Source organism: Cherax quadricarinatus, chromosome 14 (assembly GCF_038502225.1).
Source record: "Cherax quadricarinatus isolate ZL_2023a chromosome 14, ASM3850222v1, whole genome shotgun sequence".
Lineage (NCBI taxonomy): Eukaryota > Metazoa > Arthropoda > Malacostraca > Decapoda > Parastacidae > Cherax > Cherax quadricarinatus.
Genome location: NC_091305.1, coordinates 25,595,739 through 25,617,711, shown reverse-complemented (window position 1 = coordinate 25,617,711; position 21,973 = coordinate 25,595,739). Strand labels below are relative to the sequence as shown.

Below are 21,973 nucleotides of genomic sequence, written 5' to 3'. Positions count from 1 at the left end.
CCTGCTATAACACACACACATCGTTCACCTGCTATAAGACACACACAGTGTTCACCTGCTATAGCACACAATGTTCGCCTACTAAAACACACACACAGTGTTCACCTGCTATAACACACACACAGTGTTCACCTGCTATAACACACAGTGTTCACCTGCTATCACACACAGGGTTCACCTGCTGTAACACACACATAATGTTCACCTCCTGCTATCACACAGTGTTCCCCTGCTATAACACACACACAGTGTTCACCTGGTATAACACACACAGTGTTCACCTGCTATAACACACACACACACACACTGTTCACCTGCTATAACACACACACAGTGTTCACCTGGTATAACACACACACAGTGTTCACCTGCTATAACACAGTGTTCACCTGCTATAACACAGTGTTCACCTGCTATAACACAGTGTTCCCCTGCTATAACACACACACACTGTTCACCTGCTATAACACACACACACAGTGTTCACCTGGTATAACACACACACTGTTCACCTGCTATAACACACACACAGTGTTCACCTGGTATAACACACACACAGTGTTTACCTGCTATAACACAGTGTTCACCTGCTATAACACAGTGTTCCCCTGCTATAACACACACACACTGTTCACCTGCTATAACACACACAGTGTTCACCTGGTATAACACCTGGACTGCAAGAAGGCGTTTGACACAGTTCCACACAAGAGATTAGTGTAAAAACTGGAGGACCAAGCAGGGATAACAGGGAAGGCACTACAATGGATCAGGGAATACTTGTCAGGAAGAGAGCAGCGAGTCATGGTACGTGGAGAGGTGTCAGACTGGGCATCTGTGACCAGTGGGGTCCCACAGGGGTCAGTCCTAGGACCAGTGCTGTTTCTGGTATTTGTGAACGACATAACGGAAGGAATAGAATCCGAAGTGTCCCTGTTTGCAGATGACGTGAAGTTGATGAGAAGAATTCATTCGATCGAAGACCAGGCAGAACTACAAAGGGATCTGGACAGGCTGGAGATCTGGTCCAGTAATTGGCTACTGGAGTTCAATCCCACCAAGTGCAAAGTCATGAAGATTGGGGAAGGGCAAAAAAGACCGCAGACGGAGTACAGTCTAGGGGGGCCAGAGACTACAAACCTCACTCAAGGAAAAAGATATTGGGGTGAGTATAACACCAGGCACATCTCCTGAAGCGCACATCAACCGAATAACTGCTGCAGCATATGGGCGCCTAGCAAACCTCAGAACAGCATTCCGACATCTTAATAAGGAATCGTTCAGGACCCTGTACACCGTGTACGTTAGGCCCATATTGGAGTATGCGGCACCAGTTTGGAACCCACACCTGGCCAAGCACGTAAAGAAACTAGAGAAAGTGCAAAGGTTTGCAACAAGACTAGTCCCAGAGCTAAAAGGTAAGTCCTACGAGGAGAGGTTAAGGGAAATCAACCTGACGACACTGGAGGACAGGAGAGATAGGGGGGACATGATAACGACATACAAAATACTGAGAGGAATTGACAAGGTGGACAAAGACAGGATGTTCCAGAGATTGGACACAGTAACAAGGGGACACAGTTGGAAGTTGAAGACACAGATGAATCACAGGGATGTTAGGAAGTATTTCTTCAGCCACAGAGTACTCAGTAAGTGGAATAGTTTGGGAAGCGATGTAGCTTTAAGCAGAGGTATGATAAAGCTCACGGTTCAGGGAGAGTGACCTAGTAGCGATCAGTGAAGAGGCGGGGCCAGGAGCTCGGACTCGACCCCTGCAACCTCAACTAGGTGAGTACAACTAGGTGAGTACACACAGTGTTCACCTGCTATAACACACACACACTGTTCACCTGCTATAACACACACACACAGTGTTCACCGGTATAACACACACACAGTGTTCACCTGCTATAACACATGTAATAATTCCTCGCGAGATCCTTAATGGCCAAACTTCATACCAGAAGCGAATAATTCTCAGCATTTTACCTTCTTAAAAACATACAAATACACGCAAAAAGTACCCCCCCCCAACAAAAAAATAAAAAAAAATGTACACAACTTTGCGCATAATATATATATATATATATAATATATATATATATATATATATATATATATATATATATATATATATATATATATATATATATATATATACATATATATATATATATATATATATATATATATATATATATATATATATATATATATATATATATATATAGAGAGAGAGAGAGAGAGAGAGAGAGAGAGAGAGACAGACAGACAGACAGTGAGAGAGACAGAGAGAGGAAGGAAAGGAAGATAGAGAGAGAGAGAGAGAGAGAGAGAGAGAGAGAGAGAGAGAGAGAGAGAGAGAGAAAAGGAAAAAATCCTCGGGCTGGAAAAGTTTTTGAATGAAAAGTTGAATATTCAAGAGACTAAGAGAACAAGACAAGCCCGATGGGGTAAAAGGTCCCGAGGGAAGAGATGAATTACGGGGAACTAAGTTCTGACGCCAAGGAAACTCCCCGATGGAGAACACATTTCCAGAGTTAACAGGGAGAGGGAATATGATTTGACGGGAGGGACAAATCGTAGGGACAAATCAACGGTAAGAGCACCCGACGGGTAGACGGATAGACGGGGGTGGATGGACATGGTGGATAGACGAGGGTGGATGAACGATGGCCTGAGCTGAAATATAGTGAGAAAGATATCATGTTTACAGTGAAGCAGCACTGCAGTGTCTTTCTCAATACCCAACAGTGAATACTTCGGAAAGTAAACACAACGGCGGTGAACAACCTCGGTGATGACAATTCCCGACGGTGAACAGCTTTATTAAGGAATACTCACAGTGGTGAACACCCCAAATGTTAACACCCCAATACTGAACGCCCCAACAGTGAACAAGCACCCCAGAGGGTTATCACCCTGTTAGTGAACACTAGCAATGGATAACAGATCCAAGAGTCAGCTGACATAACAGCGAACACAGCCCAGGAAAATATCTGATCTGGCAAACATCTGATGAAAAGGTGTTAAGGAAAGGAAATCTTGAGACAGTAAGTCACACGAAGAATAGACCTTAGGGGTAAACAAGCCTACAGAGCATAAGCTCGGCTGGAGTACTAACAAGATGGACAACTAGGCGGAGGGGCAAACAAACCCAAGCTTGGGAAAGGGGTACAAAAATTCTTGCTGATTCGTCGGGCTACTGGCTGAGAGTGGCCGTCGGTTCTGATAGGATGTCGGTCCCGAGTGGATGTTGATCCCTAGGTTGATCCTTAGTGTTTGTCTCTCGCAAGATAATGTTGGTTCGGAGCAGGTGTCACTCGGTCCCAAGTAGATGTTGGTACAGTGATGTTGTCAGTCCCGAGAGACAATCGAATGTGGATGACACTTGTCAGTACCCTCTGTCTCTCTCTTTTTCTGTCTCTCTCTCTCTGATTATAAAGACACGTTAACCCTGTTCTTATCACGGTCCAAACTGGGGCAGGAGAGAGGCAGGTCAAACAAGGTTGACAGTGCTACTATCTGTCACTGGAGTTTTGCTCTTGACATTTATTTAAGTTGGATATTACTCTCTTGGGAATGATCCAAATTAGCTTGTGATGCTATCCACTGTCCTGAGAGATAAACTTGTATCAGAAATAATGATAAAGCATAAATATGTGTAGATAGAGACAGAAAAGAAAGAGATTTAAGAGACAGAAACAAAATTGGGAAACAGAAACAGGCTTGAGAGACAAAAATGAAGTCTTGATACACAAAACGAGATCTGAGAGACATACGAAAAAGTACTAACGAAGACAGAATAAATAAACCTCTGGGACGCCTAACTTCTATGGATATATGTGCGAACAGAGGAAACAGGTAGAGGAGAGAGGCGGGTCCCAAGGGCAGTGCTTGCAACAAACATATTTCTGAACGACCTTCGACTGAAGCGAGAAAGTCGAGGTAAAGCTGCCGGAGTGGGAAGGAAAGGAAAAAGGGAGAGCGCGATTCAATTCAGCGAATGTGAGATCGGCTGAGGTGTTTACGAGTGTGTTCGCTTTGGCCGCCATTGGCAAGCGAGGAGGAAAAGTCATCCAAGCTGAGGTTGACAGTGTTGAAGGCATAGGAAAGGAAGTGAGGTAGGGTGGGATAGGAAAGGATGGGGAAGGGTTAGAGACTAGAGGGAAGAAAAAGTTAGATGCTAAGCCCCTAAAAAATGGGGCATAAATTGCCCAAATTACCCACTCTTTGTGCAGAAACCAGCATTGTCAATTACTGGTCGATGCAGTCTTGGGTCTGGAGTCACTACCACTGTATAAGAACATAAGCCTGGATATGGATCTACTTGAAAGCCTATATTCTTATAATTAGGAGGTTTTAAGACTGCAAACCCAGTACTGGAATAAATCTTGCTGACATCTATTTTTTTTTATCGTTAAGTACCAGATTAAAGGAAATTTTATCTTTAATAAAATACCTAACAATACTTTAATCAAACGTTGCATAGCAGAAGTAGTTTCTATGCTAGGACGGCAGGTGAATGTGAGCCATTGATTATATATATGTATATAGAGGGCAGTTTCTGTACTAGAGCAACACCCGTAAGCGAACCTCTGGTTCTTCTGACCCTTGTTATCTACTGTTTGGTATTACTTCTTCATGGTAACTTCTAAGTCTACAGGTTATGGTTGACTTGAACAGCTTGCCTGGTGTGTTTTGTAGAGCTTTGAGTGTACAGTTTGCTGTATTGCAGATTTTCCGTGTATTGGCAAGAGACTGATCCTAGCTAGTGGTTCTAGTAGAAATAGCGATCTGTAGATTTTCGTGTAGCAGACTTCATTGGTTTAGGCAAGAGTCTGATTTTTACATCTAGTGCAATTTCTGATTAATATATTTGAGGCAGCCATGGCAGGGACCATTGGTATGACAGGGACCATTGGTATGGCAGGGACCATTGGTATGGTAGGGACCATTGGTATGGTTTTGGCCAGAGTGATCAGGAGAGCTGGGGAACAGAGGCAACAAAAGCTGAGGCACCACTGGTGGTATGACTGTGGCAACTTCATCAGTTGCCACATGTGATTTGATGCAACCAAACAACCAGCCAGAAAATCGATCAACCAACCAAGCAACTCACCAACCTACCCTTCCACAAACCAAATCACCATAACAATCAACCAACACACTATCCCAACCTCCAACCAACCAAATAACCAAACAATCAACAAATACAAAAACCATCCAACTATAGAGCCAAAGTAACATGCCTCCTCAGACCTCCCAGAGAACGATTCCCAGCAGAGAGCCAACATCTCGCCAAGTCCTGAAAGACACTAGATTCCGAAATGTATCCAGAGATACATGTGTTTGCCTACAAAAAGAGGCTACGACGACTTTATAAAAGATAGACGAATTACGAGAGATATGACAACAATGACGAAGATACACACAGTGGCAGACATAAAATGGAAAACAATTACCAGAATACGAATAAAACTTAAAGATGTGTGTGTTAGTTACCATTTTGTTCTAGGCACATGTCGATTAGACACTAGGCCTGTTTTATGTATGTGTATGTGTATGTGTGTATGTGTATGTGTGTATGTGTATGTGTGTATGTGTGTGTGTGGTGTGTGTGTGTGTGTGTGTGCGTGTGTACTCACCTAGTTGTACTCACCTAGTTGAGGTTGCAGGGGTCGAGTCCGAGCTCCTGGCCCCGCCTCTTCATTGGTCGCTACTAGGTCACTCTCCCTGAACGGTGAGCTTTATCATACCTCTGCTTAAAGTTATGTATGTATCCTGCCTCCACTACATCGCTTCCCAAACTATTCCACTTACTGACTACTCTGTGGCTGAAGAAATACTTCCTAACATCCCTGTGATTCATCTGTGTCTTCAACTTCCAACTGTACCCCCTTGTTGCTGTGTCCAGTCTCTGGAACATCCTGTCTTTGTCCACCTTGTCAATTCCTCTCAGTATTTTGCATGTCGTTATTATGTTCCCCCTATCTCTCCTGTCATCCAGTGTCGTCAGGTTGATTTCCGTTAACCTCTCCTCGTAGGACATACCCCTTAGCTCTGGGACTAGTCTTGTTGCAAACCTTTGCACTTTCTCTAGTTTCTTTACGTGCTTGGCTAGGTGTGGGTTCCAAACTGGTGCCGCATACTCCAATATGGGCCTAACGTACACGGTGTGCAGGGTCCTGAACGATTCCTCATTAAGATGTCGGAATGCTGTTCTGAGGTTTCCTAGGCGCCCATATGCTGCAGCAGTTACTTGGTTGTTGTGCGCTTCAGGAGATGTGCCTGGTGTTATACTCACCCCAAGATCTTTTTCCTTGAGTGAGGTTTGTAGTCTCTGGCCCCCTAGACTGTATTCCGTCTGCGGTCTTCTTTGCCCTTCCCCAATCTTTATGACTTTGTACTTGGTGGGGTTAAACTCCAGGAGCCAATTGCTGGACCAGGTCTGTAACCTGTCCAGATCCCTTTGTAGTTCTGCCTGGTCTTCGATCGAATGAATTCTTCTCATCAATTTCACGTCATCTGCAAACAGGGACACTACCCCTTAGCTCTCTGTGTGTACTCACCTAATTCACCTAATTGTGGTTGCAGGGGTCAAGACTCAGTTCCTGGCCCCACCTCTTCACTGAGTGCTATTAGGTCCTCTCTCTCCCTGCTCCATGAGCTTTATCATACCTCATCTTAAAGCTATGTATGGTTCCTGCCTCCACTACATCACTTGCTAGGCTATTCCACTTCCTGACTACTCTATGACTGAAGAAATATTTCCTAACTTCCCTTTGACTCATCTGGGTCTTCAACTTCCAATTGTGACCCCTTGTTTCTGTGTCCCCTCTCTGGAACATCCTGTCTCTGTCCACCTTGTCTATTCCACGCAGTATTTTGTATGTCATTATCGTGTCTCACCTAACCCTCCTGTCCTCCAGTGTCGTCAGACCGATTTCCCTTAACCTTTCTTCGTAGGACATTCTCTTAGCTCTGGAACTACCCTGTCACAAACCTTTGCACTTTCTCTAATTTCTTGACGTGCTTGATCAAGTGTGGGTTCTAAACAGGTGCTGCATACTCCAGTATGGGCCTGACGTACACAGTGTACAGTGTCTTCAACGATTCCTTACTAAGGTATCAGAACACTGTTCTCAGGTTTGCCAGGCACCAATATGCTGCAGCAGTTATCTGGTTGATATGTGCTTCCGGAGACGTGCTTGGTATTATACTCACCCCAAGATCTGCCTCCTTGAGCGAGGTTTGCGGTCTTTGGCCACCTAGCCTATACTCTGTCTGCAGTCTTCTTTGCCTTTATCCGATCTTCATGACGTGTGTGTGTGTGTGTATTACACACACACAGAAACACTGAACCAGTAAGATTCAACCGGAGAGTAGTGTATGTGTGTGTGTGTGTGTGTGTGTGTGTGTGTGTGTGTGTGTGTGTGTGTGTTTGTGTGTGTGTGTGTGTGTGTGTGTGTGTGTGTGTGTGTGCGTGTGTGTGTGTGTGTGAATATCGGCTTTCTCCATATCCAAACTCCATCCATCATACACCAACCAGCATTCCTCCTGATATTTGCATTCCAGAAATTCTTTCCAGTCTTCCGTCGTTTTAATAAAATCAGTTTTATTTTCAGGCATCCCTCCCTCCCCCAGGACAATCCTACCTGCTTCCCAGGACTCACTCTCCCCACCCCCAAAACTCATCCACCTGCCCCCCGGGACTCACTCTCCCCTCTCCTAGAACTCGCCTTCCTGTTCTCCGGGACTCACCCTCCCCATCCCCAGGATTCACTTTCCTTTTCCCCAAAAACTCACTCTCATCTCTCCCCGATAACTGACCTCCTTATCCCCATGACTCACCTAGCCCTCCCCAGGATTCACCTGGCCCTCTCCAGGACTTACCTAGCCCTCCCCAGTGACACACCTCCATCATTCCAAACAATCTCACCCAGTCTGACCTCCAGTCAGATATCAACCACCACGCCACTGCATCAAGCCCTAGACACACACAACCCAGCCAAAACCATCTTTTATCACACAGAAGACACATTTCGCCCTTTTAAAGGGCGATGTATCGTATAACAAGAAAAAAACACTCCTCCACATGAGGGGTTCTTGATTAAGAAATTATATCTGCCCTTAGAGCAAGCCTGAATGCCTCCTCTGCACCAAGGTGTTGTACTGCCTATTTGACCCTAGCTCTCAACCATGAACAGAATCTGCTATGGGAGTTTTGTATCCCCAGTCTGGCCCGGGTTAACCCCCGTTCATTCTGCTGTCTGCTCATTGACAGGCGATCATTGTGACTTATCTTACGTATTCCATATTCATACCCTGTTTATACCCTAGTACACCACAACTTTATCATAGTTTACATGTTCCGCTAAAGCCCTGTGGGCTATTCGTTGCAAGGAATGGTGCAGACTCGATGTTCCGTCTCCTGATACCGAGAGAGAAAGTTGTTTCCTACTCTACCCACAGATGCTACCCGTTCTAGCACCTCAAGTGATGTGCCTGCAGGTGACGTGCTTGTGGATGATGTGCTTGTAGATGATGCGCCTGCAGGTGATGTGTCTGTAGATGTGCCTGCAGGTGATGTGTTTGAGGCTGTGCCTGCAGGTGATGTGGATGATGTGCTTGAGGATGTGCCTGCAGGTGATATGCTTGTAGATATGCCTACTAGTGATGTGCCTGTAGATGAAGTATTTGTAGATGATGTGCCTGCAGGTGATGTGCTTGGAGACATGAGTTTCCTGGTGCTGTCCAGCCACCACCTCGTCAGACGTCTTGCACACATTTTTATAACGTTATTTGTAATAAAATATACATTTTAACAGGTGCATGTATCTCATAATAATCTAATCTAAGTTATCCTAACCTAACCATTGCTAATTTAACCAAGCTTATTTTAGCTTAACCTAACTTATTCTAACTTATCCCTCACCTACTGTAACGTAAAGTAACCTATCCATATTTAACCTAATCTTTTACTTAATCAAACCTAATATACCCTAACCTAACGCATCACAACTTTAATAGAAAAGAAAATTGGCAAGTTTAGAGAGAATTAAGAAGTTTACTTTGGCAATCGCGTTTGAAAATTAACGAAGTTTTCCCAGGATATACTGTCGGATGAGTCGCGAATATGATATACACCAAAGCAGTATACCTCGCTGTACAGTGCTGAAGTAAACTATATCCCGATATACCCCAGCCAAGGCAGCCTTACCCCAGCCTCTGTGTTGTTACGAAGCATCAAAGGTACAATGTTTGTCCATCCTTGACTCAGTTATCTGTCAAATGGAACCAAATTTATTTAAGCTTAAAACGTTTTTATTGACATTTTTACAGCACATGACCTGACTCAAACGCTACGAGATTAAAATTTCAATTTACGATGAATTTGAGGTAAATTGAAAAAATGGGTGATAGTGATCCCTTTTTATTTTGTGTTTTGTCCATAAAAATAGTTTTATCTGGTCAAATAAAATAGGGGGAAGGGGCACATTCTTTATTGATTATAAATGTGTTTGTGCTCACCTAGTTGTCCTCACCGAGTTGTGGTGAGTTGGATTCGCTGCAGGTTGTTGTTGGGCTAAATATGTGCAAATCGGCAGGATAAATAAAATCTGTTGTTTACAGCGGTTCATGGCCAAATACTTTGGCCATGGATATGTTTTTTCCCTACAGGAATCGGGAAAGTGTGGACGATGGCAGGTGATGGAAGGTAATGGCAGGTGATGGCAGGTGATGGTAGGTAATGGCAGGTGATGGTAGGTAATGGTAGGTAATGGCATGTGATGGCAGGTGATGGCATGTGATAGCATGTGATGGCATGTGATGGCATGTGATGGCATGTGATGGCATGTGATGGCATGTGATGGCATGTGATAGCATGGAAGAGAGACTGTTCCTCCCCTCCCGTCCGTTAACTTTATTTTCCGCGCAATAAGTTGAGAATGCCACTTTTGTACGGCTTTAAATTTACATAGCTGACATGTCTAACCCCCCTACCGCCCCCCCCAAAAAAAATGAACATTCAAATTAGTTTTGGGCTATGTAGGTGCCATTTTTTCCAATTTCACTGAACAAGATTTGATAACTGTTTCCCTGTAATAACCCGGGAATGCTTCTTCGTATCGGCTTCACACTTTCACTGCCAATGTATCTTACCAATAGGAAGGTTCGAATTTTTAATATGCTTTATAAGCACCAATTTTCTAGTTTCACTTAGAAATGGTTTCACACTGACCAATTTTGAAACACTAACGATGCATCATACTTCTTTAAGTCTAAATCATATTTTTTTTCTTTGCCATGCAGATTCCTTTAGGCTTCTAAGATAAGTTAATTTTAAGTATACACCTCAAACAAATTCCGAATATTGTGATTAATTTAAATCATGAGAGCTTTTAACCTCAGGCCACAAAACTGATAAAGTCAGTTGTTAGAGAAACGTCTTCAGAATGAAGATACCCTTATGTTATACACGTGTCTTTTTCCCATCAATGTGTCGGATAACATTAATGCTATGAGGCTTCTCTGACACAGTAACATCGAGGTGTTGATGGGAACATCTGCCGTTCCCATAAACAAACCTACCTGGGCTCTCTACTCCTGCAAAACTGCAAGCTCCTGATAAAGTGTTGACTGCAACATGAAAGGCTTAGAGATATCATTCAACTTCCCCTGTAGTTGTTTTGCATGATTAATAAGAAGAAGCAGTGATCTTAGTTTAAAAATGAGAGTTAACTATCACAAAGTATAATCAAAGAAACTAACCTTCCTCACAATCCGGGCCCGTCCAAAAGGTGTCACAGACACAGGCGGAGGTGTGGAGGTCGTAATGGCCATGACCGGAGCAGTCTGGGAGACAAGTGAACACCTTGTGGTCCACCGTAGAGCAGTTATTGCCGGTCCAGCCGGCCCGGCACACACAGCGACCCTCCACGCACCAGCCACGCCCACCACACGATGGTTCAACACAGTCCACTGGCAGGGACGATGAGAAAAAAAATGCTTTTAGTTGACTCTTATGGAAGCGGAAGTAAATATACAAAGCACACACACACACACACACAAAAAAAAAAAAAAATAAAAAAAAAAATAAAAGGGCAATGTCGATCAAGAAGTGCTTTTGACACATGTAACAAACGCATGAATGACTCACGAAATCGTAATGACACGATTGCAAACAAACCATACCACGGGCGGGATTGAACCCGCGGTCAGAATCTCAAAACTCCAGACCGTCGCGTTAGCCACTGGACCAGCTAGCCACAATAAGATTCGTCCAACTATACCTAGTTGGACGAATCTTATTGTGGCTAGCTGGTCCAGTGGTTAACGCGACGGTCTGGAGTTTTGAGACTCTCTGACCGCGGGTTCAATCCCGCCCGTGGTATGGTTTGACACGCATGAATTCTCTCTCTCTCTCTCTCTCTCTCTCTCTCTCTCATTCTTTTTCCGTGTCTCCCTCTCTATGTACTCCTTCAGGTATTGGAAACACGGTGGTGAATTTGTGTGCTGCGTGTCTTTCCCTTTTATGAACCCTCGATGTATTGGAAGATTTTTGGTGGGAAGGGGAGAGGGTGTGAGAGTTTCTGTACGTCTTGTGAATGAGGCAGAGAATGTACGAACACACACACACACACACACACACACACACACACACACACACACACACACACACACACACATATGAAAATGACATAGCAGCGAAAGCCAAATCTGACCCGAAACTGTTGTACAGCCACATCAGGAGGAAAACAACAGTCAAGGACCAGGTAATCAGGCTAAGGAAGGAAGGAGGAGAGACAACAAGAAATGACCGTGAAGTATGTGAAGAACTCAACAAGAGATTCAAAGAAGTGTTCACAGAGGAGACAGAAGGGACTCCAGAAAGACGGAGAGGTGGGGCACACCACCAAGTGCTGGACACAGTGCACACAACCGAGGAAGAAGTGAAGAGGCTTCTGAGTGAGCTAGATACCTCAAAGGCAATGGGGCCAGATAACATCTCCCCATGGGTATTGAGAGAGGGAGCAGAGGCGCTATGTGTACCCCTAACAACAATATTCAATACATCTATCGAAACAGGGAGATTGCCTGAGGCATGGAAGACAGCAAATGTAGTCCCAATCTTTAAAAAAGGAGACAGACATGAAGCATTAAACTACAGACCAGTGTCACTGACATGTATAGTATGCAAAATCATGGAGAAGATTATCAGGAGAAGAGTGGTGGAACACCTAGAAAGGAATGATCTCATCAACAGCAGCCAACATGGTTTCAGGGACGGGAAATCCTGTGTCACAAACCTACTGGAGTTCTATGACATGGTGACAGCAGTAAGACAAGAGAAAGAGGGGTGGGTGGATTGCATTTTCTCGGACTGCAAGAAGGCGTTTGACACAGTTCCACACAAGAGATTGGTGCAAAAACTGGAGGACCAAGCAGGGATAACAGGGAAGGCACTACAATGGATCAGGGAATACTTGTCAGGAAGACAGCAGCGAGTCATGGTACGTGGCGAGGTGTCAGAGTGGGCACCTGTGACCAGCGGGGTCCCGCAGGGGTCAGTCCTAGGACCAGTGCTGTTTCTGGTATTTGTGAACGACATGACGGAAGGAATAGACTCTGAGGTGTCCCTGTTTGCAGATGACGTGAAGTTGATGAGAAGAATTCACTCGATCGAAGACCAGGCAGAACTACAAAGGGATCTGGACAGGCTGCAGACCTGGTCCAGCAATTGGCTCCTGGAGTTCAATCCCACCAAGTGCAAAGTCATGAAGATTGGGGAAGGGCAAAGAAGGCCGCAGACGGAGTACAGTCTAGGGGGTCAGAGACTACAAACCTCACTCAAGGAAAAAGATCTTGGGGTGAGTATAACACCAGGCACATCTCCTGAAGCGCACATCAACCAAATAACTGCTGCAGCATATGGGCGCCTAGCAAACCTCAGAACAGCATTCCGACATCTTAATAAGGAATCATTCAGGACCCTGTACACCGTGTATGTTAGGCCCATATTGGAGTATGCGGCACCAGTTTGGAACCCACACCTAGCCAAGCACGTGAAGAAACTAGAGAAAGTGCAAAGGTTTGCAACAAGACTAGTCCCAGAGCTAAGAGGTATGTCCTACGAGGAGAGGTTAAGGGAAATCAACCTGACGACACTGGAGGACAGGAGAGATAGGGGGGACATGATAACGACATACAAAATACTGAGAGGAATTGACAAGGTGGACAAAGACAGGATGTTCCAGAGATTGGACACAGTAACAAGGGGACACAGTTGGAAGCTGAAGACACAGATGAATCACAGGGATGTTAGGAAGTATTTCTTCAGCCACAGAGTAGTCAGTAAGTGGAATAGTTTGGGAAGCGATGTAGTGGAGGCAGGATCCATACATAGCTTTAAGCAGAGGTATGATAAAGCTCACGGCTCAGGGAGAGTGACCTAGTAGCGATCAGTGAAGAGGCGGGGCCAGGAGCTCGGACTCGACCCCCGCAACCTCAACTAGGTGAGTACAACTAGGTGAGTACACACACACACACACACACACACACACACACACACACACACACACACACACACACACACACACACACACACACATTGTATATCTGAACGTCTCCTTTGAAAACGTGTTCAGAACGCAAATAAGTCAATGAACGCTCGCTGTTGGAGCGATGTCATCAAGGAAGGTAGAGTCTAACCTCAAACAGCTGCCCGTCTTAGAGTAAACAACAGTCAGATTCAACTACTCGGACTGAGGCTCCAGATGAATCAATTCACGCAGTCTTCTTTTACTCATAATTTGCAAATGAAATGAAGAAGGGATGGAGAGCAGGGCAACCAAGAGAGTGGTGCATACTCAAGGTAAAACAGAGCTTCTCTAGTATAGAATTTTGTGGTCACAGCTGTCAAAAAGTAATGGTGTTAGAATGCATTACATTAATGGGGAAGCGCTAAACCCACAGAAGTAGGGACACGTTAATGAGAAGTAATAAGGTTTGATTCTAAGAGGGATTCAGTACTACATTTACTTGGACCAGAAACTTTTCATCAGCATCAAGTGTGAGCAGTGTACGTGAAGTGTGAGCAGTGTATGTGAAGTGTGAGCAGTGTACGTGAAGTGTGAGCAGTGTACGTGAAGTGTGAGCAGTGTACGTGAAGTGTGAGCAGTGTACGTGAAGTGTGAGCAGTGTACGTGAAGTGTGAGCAGTGTACGTGAAGTGTGAGCAGCGTACGTGAAGTGTGAGCAGTGTACGTGAAGTGTGAGCAGTGTACGTGAAGTGTGAGCAGTGTACGTGAAGTGTGAGCAGTGTACGTGAAGTGTGAGCAGTGTACGTGAAGTGTGAGCAGTGTACGTGAAGTGTGAGCAGTGTATGTGAAGTGTGAGCAGTGTACGTGAAGTGTGAGCAGTGTACGTGAAGTGTGAGCAGTGTACGTGAAGTGTAAGCAGTGTACTTGAAGTGTGAGCAGTGTACGTGAAGTGTAAGCAGTGTACTTGAAGTGTGAGCAGTGTACGTGAAATGTGAGCAGTGTACGTGAAGTGTGAGCAGTGTACGTGAAGTGTAAGCAGTACATGTGAAGCGTGAGCAGTACATGTGAAGCGTGAGCAGTACATGTTTACTGGATCTCAAATTTGCGTGTTTCACAAGAATTCCTGATCGTTATTTCAACACAATAACATAAGAATCTCTTCCAGTCAATCTCACTCCAGTAGTAAGATTCTAATTTTCGGAGACCATCATCCTCATCTGTTGTGCTCTCAGTAGCAAATATAATCTGCCATCTCTTGTCCTATTTCACAGCAAGGAGTGTCTGGTGTGCCTGAAGCCAGTCGGAACCTCTCCTGCAAAAGACTAAGTCTACTCACAGGCATGAGCACTCCTATTTAGCTCTATGACTGTTTACTCTTTTAAATGAATTACCAGCGTTTATATATTTCTGGGACTATTGTATTTTTTTTCTATTCGTCATCGTCGTCGTCTCCTCCTGCTCCTCCTCCTCTTCACCTTCCCACTGCTTTCTCTTCTAGTCACAGCGGCTCTTGGCAACCAATATTTACCAGACCCTTCAAATGTCGTCGGAAAGTGTCTGCTGTGTATGTATACATGTATATGTATACATGTATATGTATATATATATATATATATATATATATATATATATATATATATATATATATATACATATATATATTCTCTTATACGTTTAAAGATATATTTTTTCAGTTATGATAAATTAGACACATGTGCAACTCTTGGGTGTCTTTATTGAGGAAACGTTTCGCCACACAGTGGCTTCATCAGTCCATACAAAGGAGAATCTTGAAGAACAGGAGGAGAATGAGGTAATCAGTCCCTCAACCTTGAGTCGATGTGGTCAGTCCATCAATCTTGAATAGAATACGGCATACGTGCGGAGGAGCTTATAACCCGCTTATAAACTGCTGCACCTCTCCTACCAACGGTTTATAAGCTCCTTCTCCGCACGTATGCCGTATTCTATTCAAGATTGATGGACTGACCACATCGACTCAAGGTTGAGGGACTGATTACCTCATTCTCCTCCTGTTCTTCAAGATTCTCCTTTGTATGGACTGATGAAGCCACTGTGTGGCGAAACGTTTCCTCAATAAAGATACCCAAGAGTTGCACATGTGTCTAATTTATCAACATGTCGGTTCTCTGAACCATTCATCTACATTTTTCAGTTATGTTAATGAAAAAATTATTTTGTACCAAAAGAACCTTAGAAAGCTTACCTAACCCTATAACTTATAACTGCAATCAAGTCTCTGTCCCAGACTTCCGCTTGGCCGATTTCATGGGACTGAGAAATTTCGTGGGTGGGCTAAATTGGAACGACCTCATGAATATGGGTCAGGTAGGTGATGATGGTTGCCAATATGATGTTTTTCAGAGCATAGTTCTAGCTGCCCAGACAATTTGTTCCAAGTAGGGAATTTAGATCAACCAAAAATGATCCCAAATGAATAAATAATAGATTAAAACATCTCACTGGTCAAAAGAGAGGCATATATAGGCGTATCAAAAGAGGGGATGGACAGTTAAGAAATCAATAAATTCGATTAAAGAGAGACATAAAAAATGGAATAAGAAAAGCTAAAAGAGATTATGAGGCTAAAGTCGCAAGGGATTCAAAGACTAACCAAAAAGTTTCTTTCAGGTATATAGAAGTAAAATTAGGGACAATATAGGCCCACTTAAAAGTACCTCAGATCAGATCACTGACAGTGTTAAGGAAATGTGTGAAATTTTTAACTCTTATTTCCTCTCATTTTTTACACAGGAAGATACTAGCGAAAATACAGAAAGGATAAATTATGTAAAACAGGACGATAATAAACTATGCACGATTAGGGTAACTAGTGACATGGTTTTTCAGACAAATAGAAAAATGAAAATCGAACAGAATGTAAAGAGGAGCTTAGTAAACCTTTGGCTAATCTTTTCAACATATCACTACAAACTGGCATAGTGCCTGATAAGTGGAAAATGGCAAACGTAATACCTATGTACAAGGCAGGTGACAGGTCTCTAGCTTTGAACTATAGACCAATAAGCCTTCCCTCCATAGTGGGAAAATTTATGGAATTAATAACTGCCGAGACAATTCGTAGCCATCTTGAAGGACATAAATTTATTAATGAATTTCATCACGGTTTTACAAAGAAGCATTCCTTTCTTATGAATTTAATAACATTTTTTTTTCACCAACGTATTAGAGGAGGTAGATCATGGTAATGAATATGACAATGTGTATAAAGACTTCAGTAAGGGTTTTGATAAAGTTCCACACCAGAGGCTATTGAGGAAAATTAAGGCACACGGAATAGGAGGAGAATTTTTTTCCTGGGTAAAGGCGCGGTTGACAGATAAGCAGCAGAGAGTTTGCGTCAATTGTGAAAAATCAGAGTGGGGGCGCGTCACGATTCACAATTTATATCGACGACATAGATGAGGGAATAAATAGCGACATAAGCAAGTTTGCTGATAACTCCAAAATAGATCGCCTAATTCATTCTAATGAGGAAATTAAAGCACTCCAGGAAAATTTGAATAGACTGATGCAATGGTCGAAGAAGTGGCAGACGCAGTTTAATATAAACAAATGCAAAGTTCTAAACATTGGACAAGAAAATACCCATGACACATATAAACTAAACAATGTAGATCTTAATATTACTGATTGCGAAAAGGATTAGACAAGTTCTGGTTAGCAGTAATCTAAAACCAAGACAACAGTGCATAAGTGTTCGCAATAAAGCGAACAGAATCCTTGGCTTCATATCAAGGAGCATAAATAATAGGAGCCCTCAGGTTGGTCTTCAACATTATGTATCTTTGGTTAGGAAACATTTAGATTATACTGCACAGTTCTGGTTATCGTATTACAGAATGGATATAAATTCAGTGGAAAATGAATAAAGGAGGATGACAAAGTTGATCCCATGTATCAGAAATTTTCCCTATGAGGATAGACTGAGGGCCCTGAATCTGCACTCTCTAGAAAGGCGTAGATGTATAAACGGAAAACAGGAATAAATAAAGCTAAAAATATCTAGCCTAGACAGGAGTACTCGCTAATTGACCACACACACACACACACACACACACACACACACACACACACACATATATATATATATATATATATATATATATATATATATATATATATATATATATATATATATATTATATATACATATATATATATATATATATATATATATATATATATATATATATATATATATAATATATATATATATAATATATATATATATATATATATATATATAATACTATTGTATATGCAATATATATTAATACAATAGTTATATATTAAAATATTAGCGTTTCAACTATTTTTAGTTAGTACATAGATGCCAGTACAAATAATGAACTATTATACAAATTTTGTATACTTACTATAAACAAAACAACACGAACAGTACACTGTTATTAACATCAAGAACGCCACACCAAACAGGCTAAGGCTACAGGAATATGTACTAAACGTAACTTGATTACAACTAAAGTAACTAAAGCAGTTACGCTGGATATGGAACTTGGAGAGAACATAAACAAACCTTCGAGTCTGGAGGAAAAATTTCTTGCTAAAATTGTGGTGTGGAAATCTTCGTGGAAATAAAATATGTAAACTAAACATTATGATGATTAATATAAATTTTTACATTATTATTATTGTTGCTATTATTATTGTTATTATTAGTGATAGTAGTAGTAAACAATAATAATAATTTTATTAGTATTATTTTTATTATTAATTATTCTTAGTATCATTAGTAGTAAATAATAATAAGAATGTTAATTTTAATAATAATAATTTTATCGTTATTATTATTATTATTATTATAATAAAAGCAAAGAGAAAATCCCAAAAAATGAAATTTTTTTCACGAGAAAACATTACAAATAAATTAATTTTAGTGAGAGTAAATGACAACATTAATACAATTAATAAGTTTAGAACTGAATAAAAAACCTCAATAACGGTTGTGAGAAAAACGAGAGAGAGAACTTACCAAAATAATTATTACCCTGGGAGCCATTCTATAACACGTTTTTCATTTTATTTTTTTTGGTTTATTTTTAAGACGCATGTACATGTGTCGTCTCTTGAATGTGTTGACGTCAGAACAGCGCTATGCATTCAGATTGATGTATGTTGCCAACAGATTTCTCTGCATTTCATCATCAGTATTTTTGACGTCCATTCGGACTATTGCCAGTGAAGTATGTGTATATTTTTTTCACAGTTTAATTCATGTAATGAAGGGACATAAAGAATAAAAAGACACAATACCGTGACTGAACAATACACAAATAACCCGCACATAGGAGAAAGAAGCTTATGACAACGTTTCGGACAAGCCTTGGACATATGTTATCTGGGACGTAAGCTGCCATAGCTATAAAGGTGTGAGAATGGTTTGTATGAATGTGCGTTTGTGGTTAGAGTGGGGACCGTGCTTACCTTTTTAGTGTATAGACATACACTTAGTTGGACGGCTTTTATTAGGTCGCCATGGTGTAGTTTTTTATTACACAGGGTTTGACAAGGTTAGGATAAGGATCCCTAACTTTATTGACAAGCTATTGATAAGTTAAGGATTCCTAACTTTATTGACAAGTTAAGAGCTGTTACCTACATTATCTCATTTGAAAGCATTTTAGTGTTATGAAACATACAAGTAGGGAACAAGATGAAGTTGGAGCCATCTGTGGGCCAGCATTTTCATTTGATCAACTGACTTTATCACGTTGACATCATAATGCTGTACGAATGTGTCCCATACTTGAGTCATCCTGGGGATAAATGATCTCAGGTGAAGTGATGTTCTGGAGAAGGGTACATCAATCTTGATGGACTGAACACATCGACTCAAGGTTGAGGGACTGATTACCTCATTCTCCTCCTGTTCTTCAAGTTTCTCCTACGTATGGACTGATGAAGCCACTGTGTGGCGAAACGTTTCCTCAATAAAGATACCCAAGAGTTGCACATGTGTCTAATTTATCAGAGTGAAGTTGTTGCTTTCTGCCCGTCTTGTGATATAGAAGCTTGCTCCACGCTGTCCTCGTAGTTGATCAAAGTGTAGGACTTTGACAATATTGGCCTTGTACATAACAGTAAGGCCACCCACATCCCTCCTGTGTTGAAGGCTCTGCCGAAATGACAGATCTATCCAGGCTGGATCCTGGCGAGAGATGAGACATCTTGCTCTGTTATCTACTCTGTTAAGCAGTCATAGATGAGATGGGGGGCAGGCAAACCAAGAAAGTGGAGCATACTCAAGGTGTGAGCGTACTTGTGCCTAATACAGAATCTTGCAACTCCTACTGTCGAACAAATATGAGATACGTGGAAGAGCTGTAAGCTTCCTGGCTGCCTTGTTTGCAAGATTTACAACGTGGTTCGTCATGGTCAGTTTGGAGTCAAATTTCACCCCAAGGATATCAACTTCTTCCCCGGGTACCAATACTCTCCCATTCATACTTACTACTGCCCCGGCATTACTATCATAGTGCCTAGAGACCATCATCGTTTGTGCTTTCTCAGGTACAAATGTTACCTTCCATCGGTTTCCCCAGGCTAATATAGCTCTTACCTGGTGATTGATGTAGTTTAGAGCAGCTGGCATTTCTTCTCTTGGATAAGTAAACGTCAGAGTACAGTCGTCTGCATATGCATGGGATTCTGGGATGAGATGAAGGTCACTGAAGTACACATTCCATAACACTGGTCCCAGCACATTTCCCTGTGGAACACTTGCCCCTTGTTCCATTGAGAACTACCCTTAGAGATCTACCATGAAGGTAATCACTGAGACATAGCGTAGAGCCTGCAATTCCCAGTGTTTGCAGTTTTGCTAAGAGGCCCTGGTGCCACACCCGATCGAAAGCACCAGCAATGTCCAGTGCTACTACACAGCTGACTTTGGATTCATCCAGTGACTAGTGCCATTTAGTGGAGAGGTTTAACAACAGATCAGCAACAGAGTAACCTTTCCTGAAGCCATATTGAAGGTCACAAAGTAGTGAGTGGTAGTGAAAAAATGTCTGAGATTATTGTTTCAAGGATCTTGCCAGTGATTGACATGAGTGACACTGGTCAGTAGTTGCTGATTTCTGCTCTGCCCTTCTTTTTGTGAACATTTGCCTCTTTCCACACAGAAGGCCATTTACACTGTACTAGGCAGTGCTGAAAGGTGCGAGTTAAAGGTGCTGCTAGCTGGTCTGCACATCTACTCAGCACTCTCGGGAGCACTGTTAGAGCACTGACCTGCTAGCTTTAGGACTGGCTTGTCATAGGTTCGAATTCTCTCCTTGTTTGTGAGAATGATTTGTGTGTGTGTGGGGGGGGGGTTAGGGTTAATGTGCTCTCTCACACACACCTATTACAATCATCCTATGCTCTATTACACCACACTCACAACCATCACGTTTACACCAAAACAATCAAACGTTCTCCCTATCCTCTTTCCTGTCACCATTATTACTGACACCAACACTAACCCTACCACTGTCACGACTACCACCACCATAACTAATGCTACCACTACCACCACCATAACTAATGCTACCACTACCACCACCATAACTAATGCTACCACTACCACCACCATAACTAATGCTACCACTACCACCACCACCACCTGCTACTACCAGGAAAAGCGGTCAGGCAATAGAGATGAAGCTGATTTAAGGTGACAGAGGTGCCATTAGTGTGGGGCGTTGACCTTTCCTGTGGCACTGTCTGACGCTTATGACCTGTGATAGCTGAACTCCCCCCCTAGCTCTGACCTGGAAACCACCACTACAAGAACCACTGCTCAACAGACCACCATCACCACCACCACGACTACCACTCAACACACTATCACCACCACTCCCACTACTACCCCCACCACTATTCAACACACCGTCTCCACTACTACCAATACTATGGAACAATGCTCTTCTCCAGACTGAGGGACTGACCACCTCAAAACTTTAAGGGTGATGGACTGATTACATCGTCTTCAAGTATCTTCTGCTTCTATCAACTTTTCTGTACTTGACTGAAGAAGCCTACTGTGTAGGCGAAACGTTTAATAAAGATACCTAACTGTTGCATATGTGTCTTACCTAACAACCTGTCGGTATTTTATACCGTTTTAATGTTCAACCATTACTAAACACCTCACCGGTACCATGACTACCACCCTCACCACCACCACTATACATACAAGTCATACTATAGATTAGACGTCAGACAAGAAAGGGACCTTTGATGCCGTTGAAGGGCTCTTGGTCCAATGAACTTAGATTATCATCCTCTTCCTTGGATCGAACCTTTTAACTTTCCAATTCTCGGGCTCTTTAAGACCCCATGATTACATTAATAAGTGAAGGAATGTTATTGCAATAT

General features: G+C 42.4%; 1 protein-coding gene across 6 annotated transcripts in view; it reads right to left on the bottom strand.

Moving 5' to 3' along the window:
* Positions 1–21,973, bottom strand: part of Ten-a (tenascin accessory) — a 1,550,399-nt gene that overhangs the window by 339,902 nt on the left and 1,188,524 nt on the right. For all 6 annotated transcript variants that reach the window (XM_070084924.1, XM_070084928.1, XM_070084925.1 and 3 more), the window contains one exon: positions 10,777–10,986. In XM_070084924.1, the coding sequence (XP_069941025.1) occupies positions 10,777–10,986 (210 nt within the window). The remainder of the gene's footprint in view (positions 1–10,776; positions 10,987–21,973) is intronic.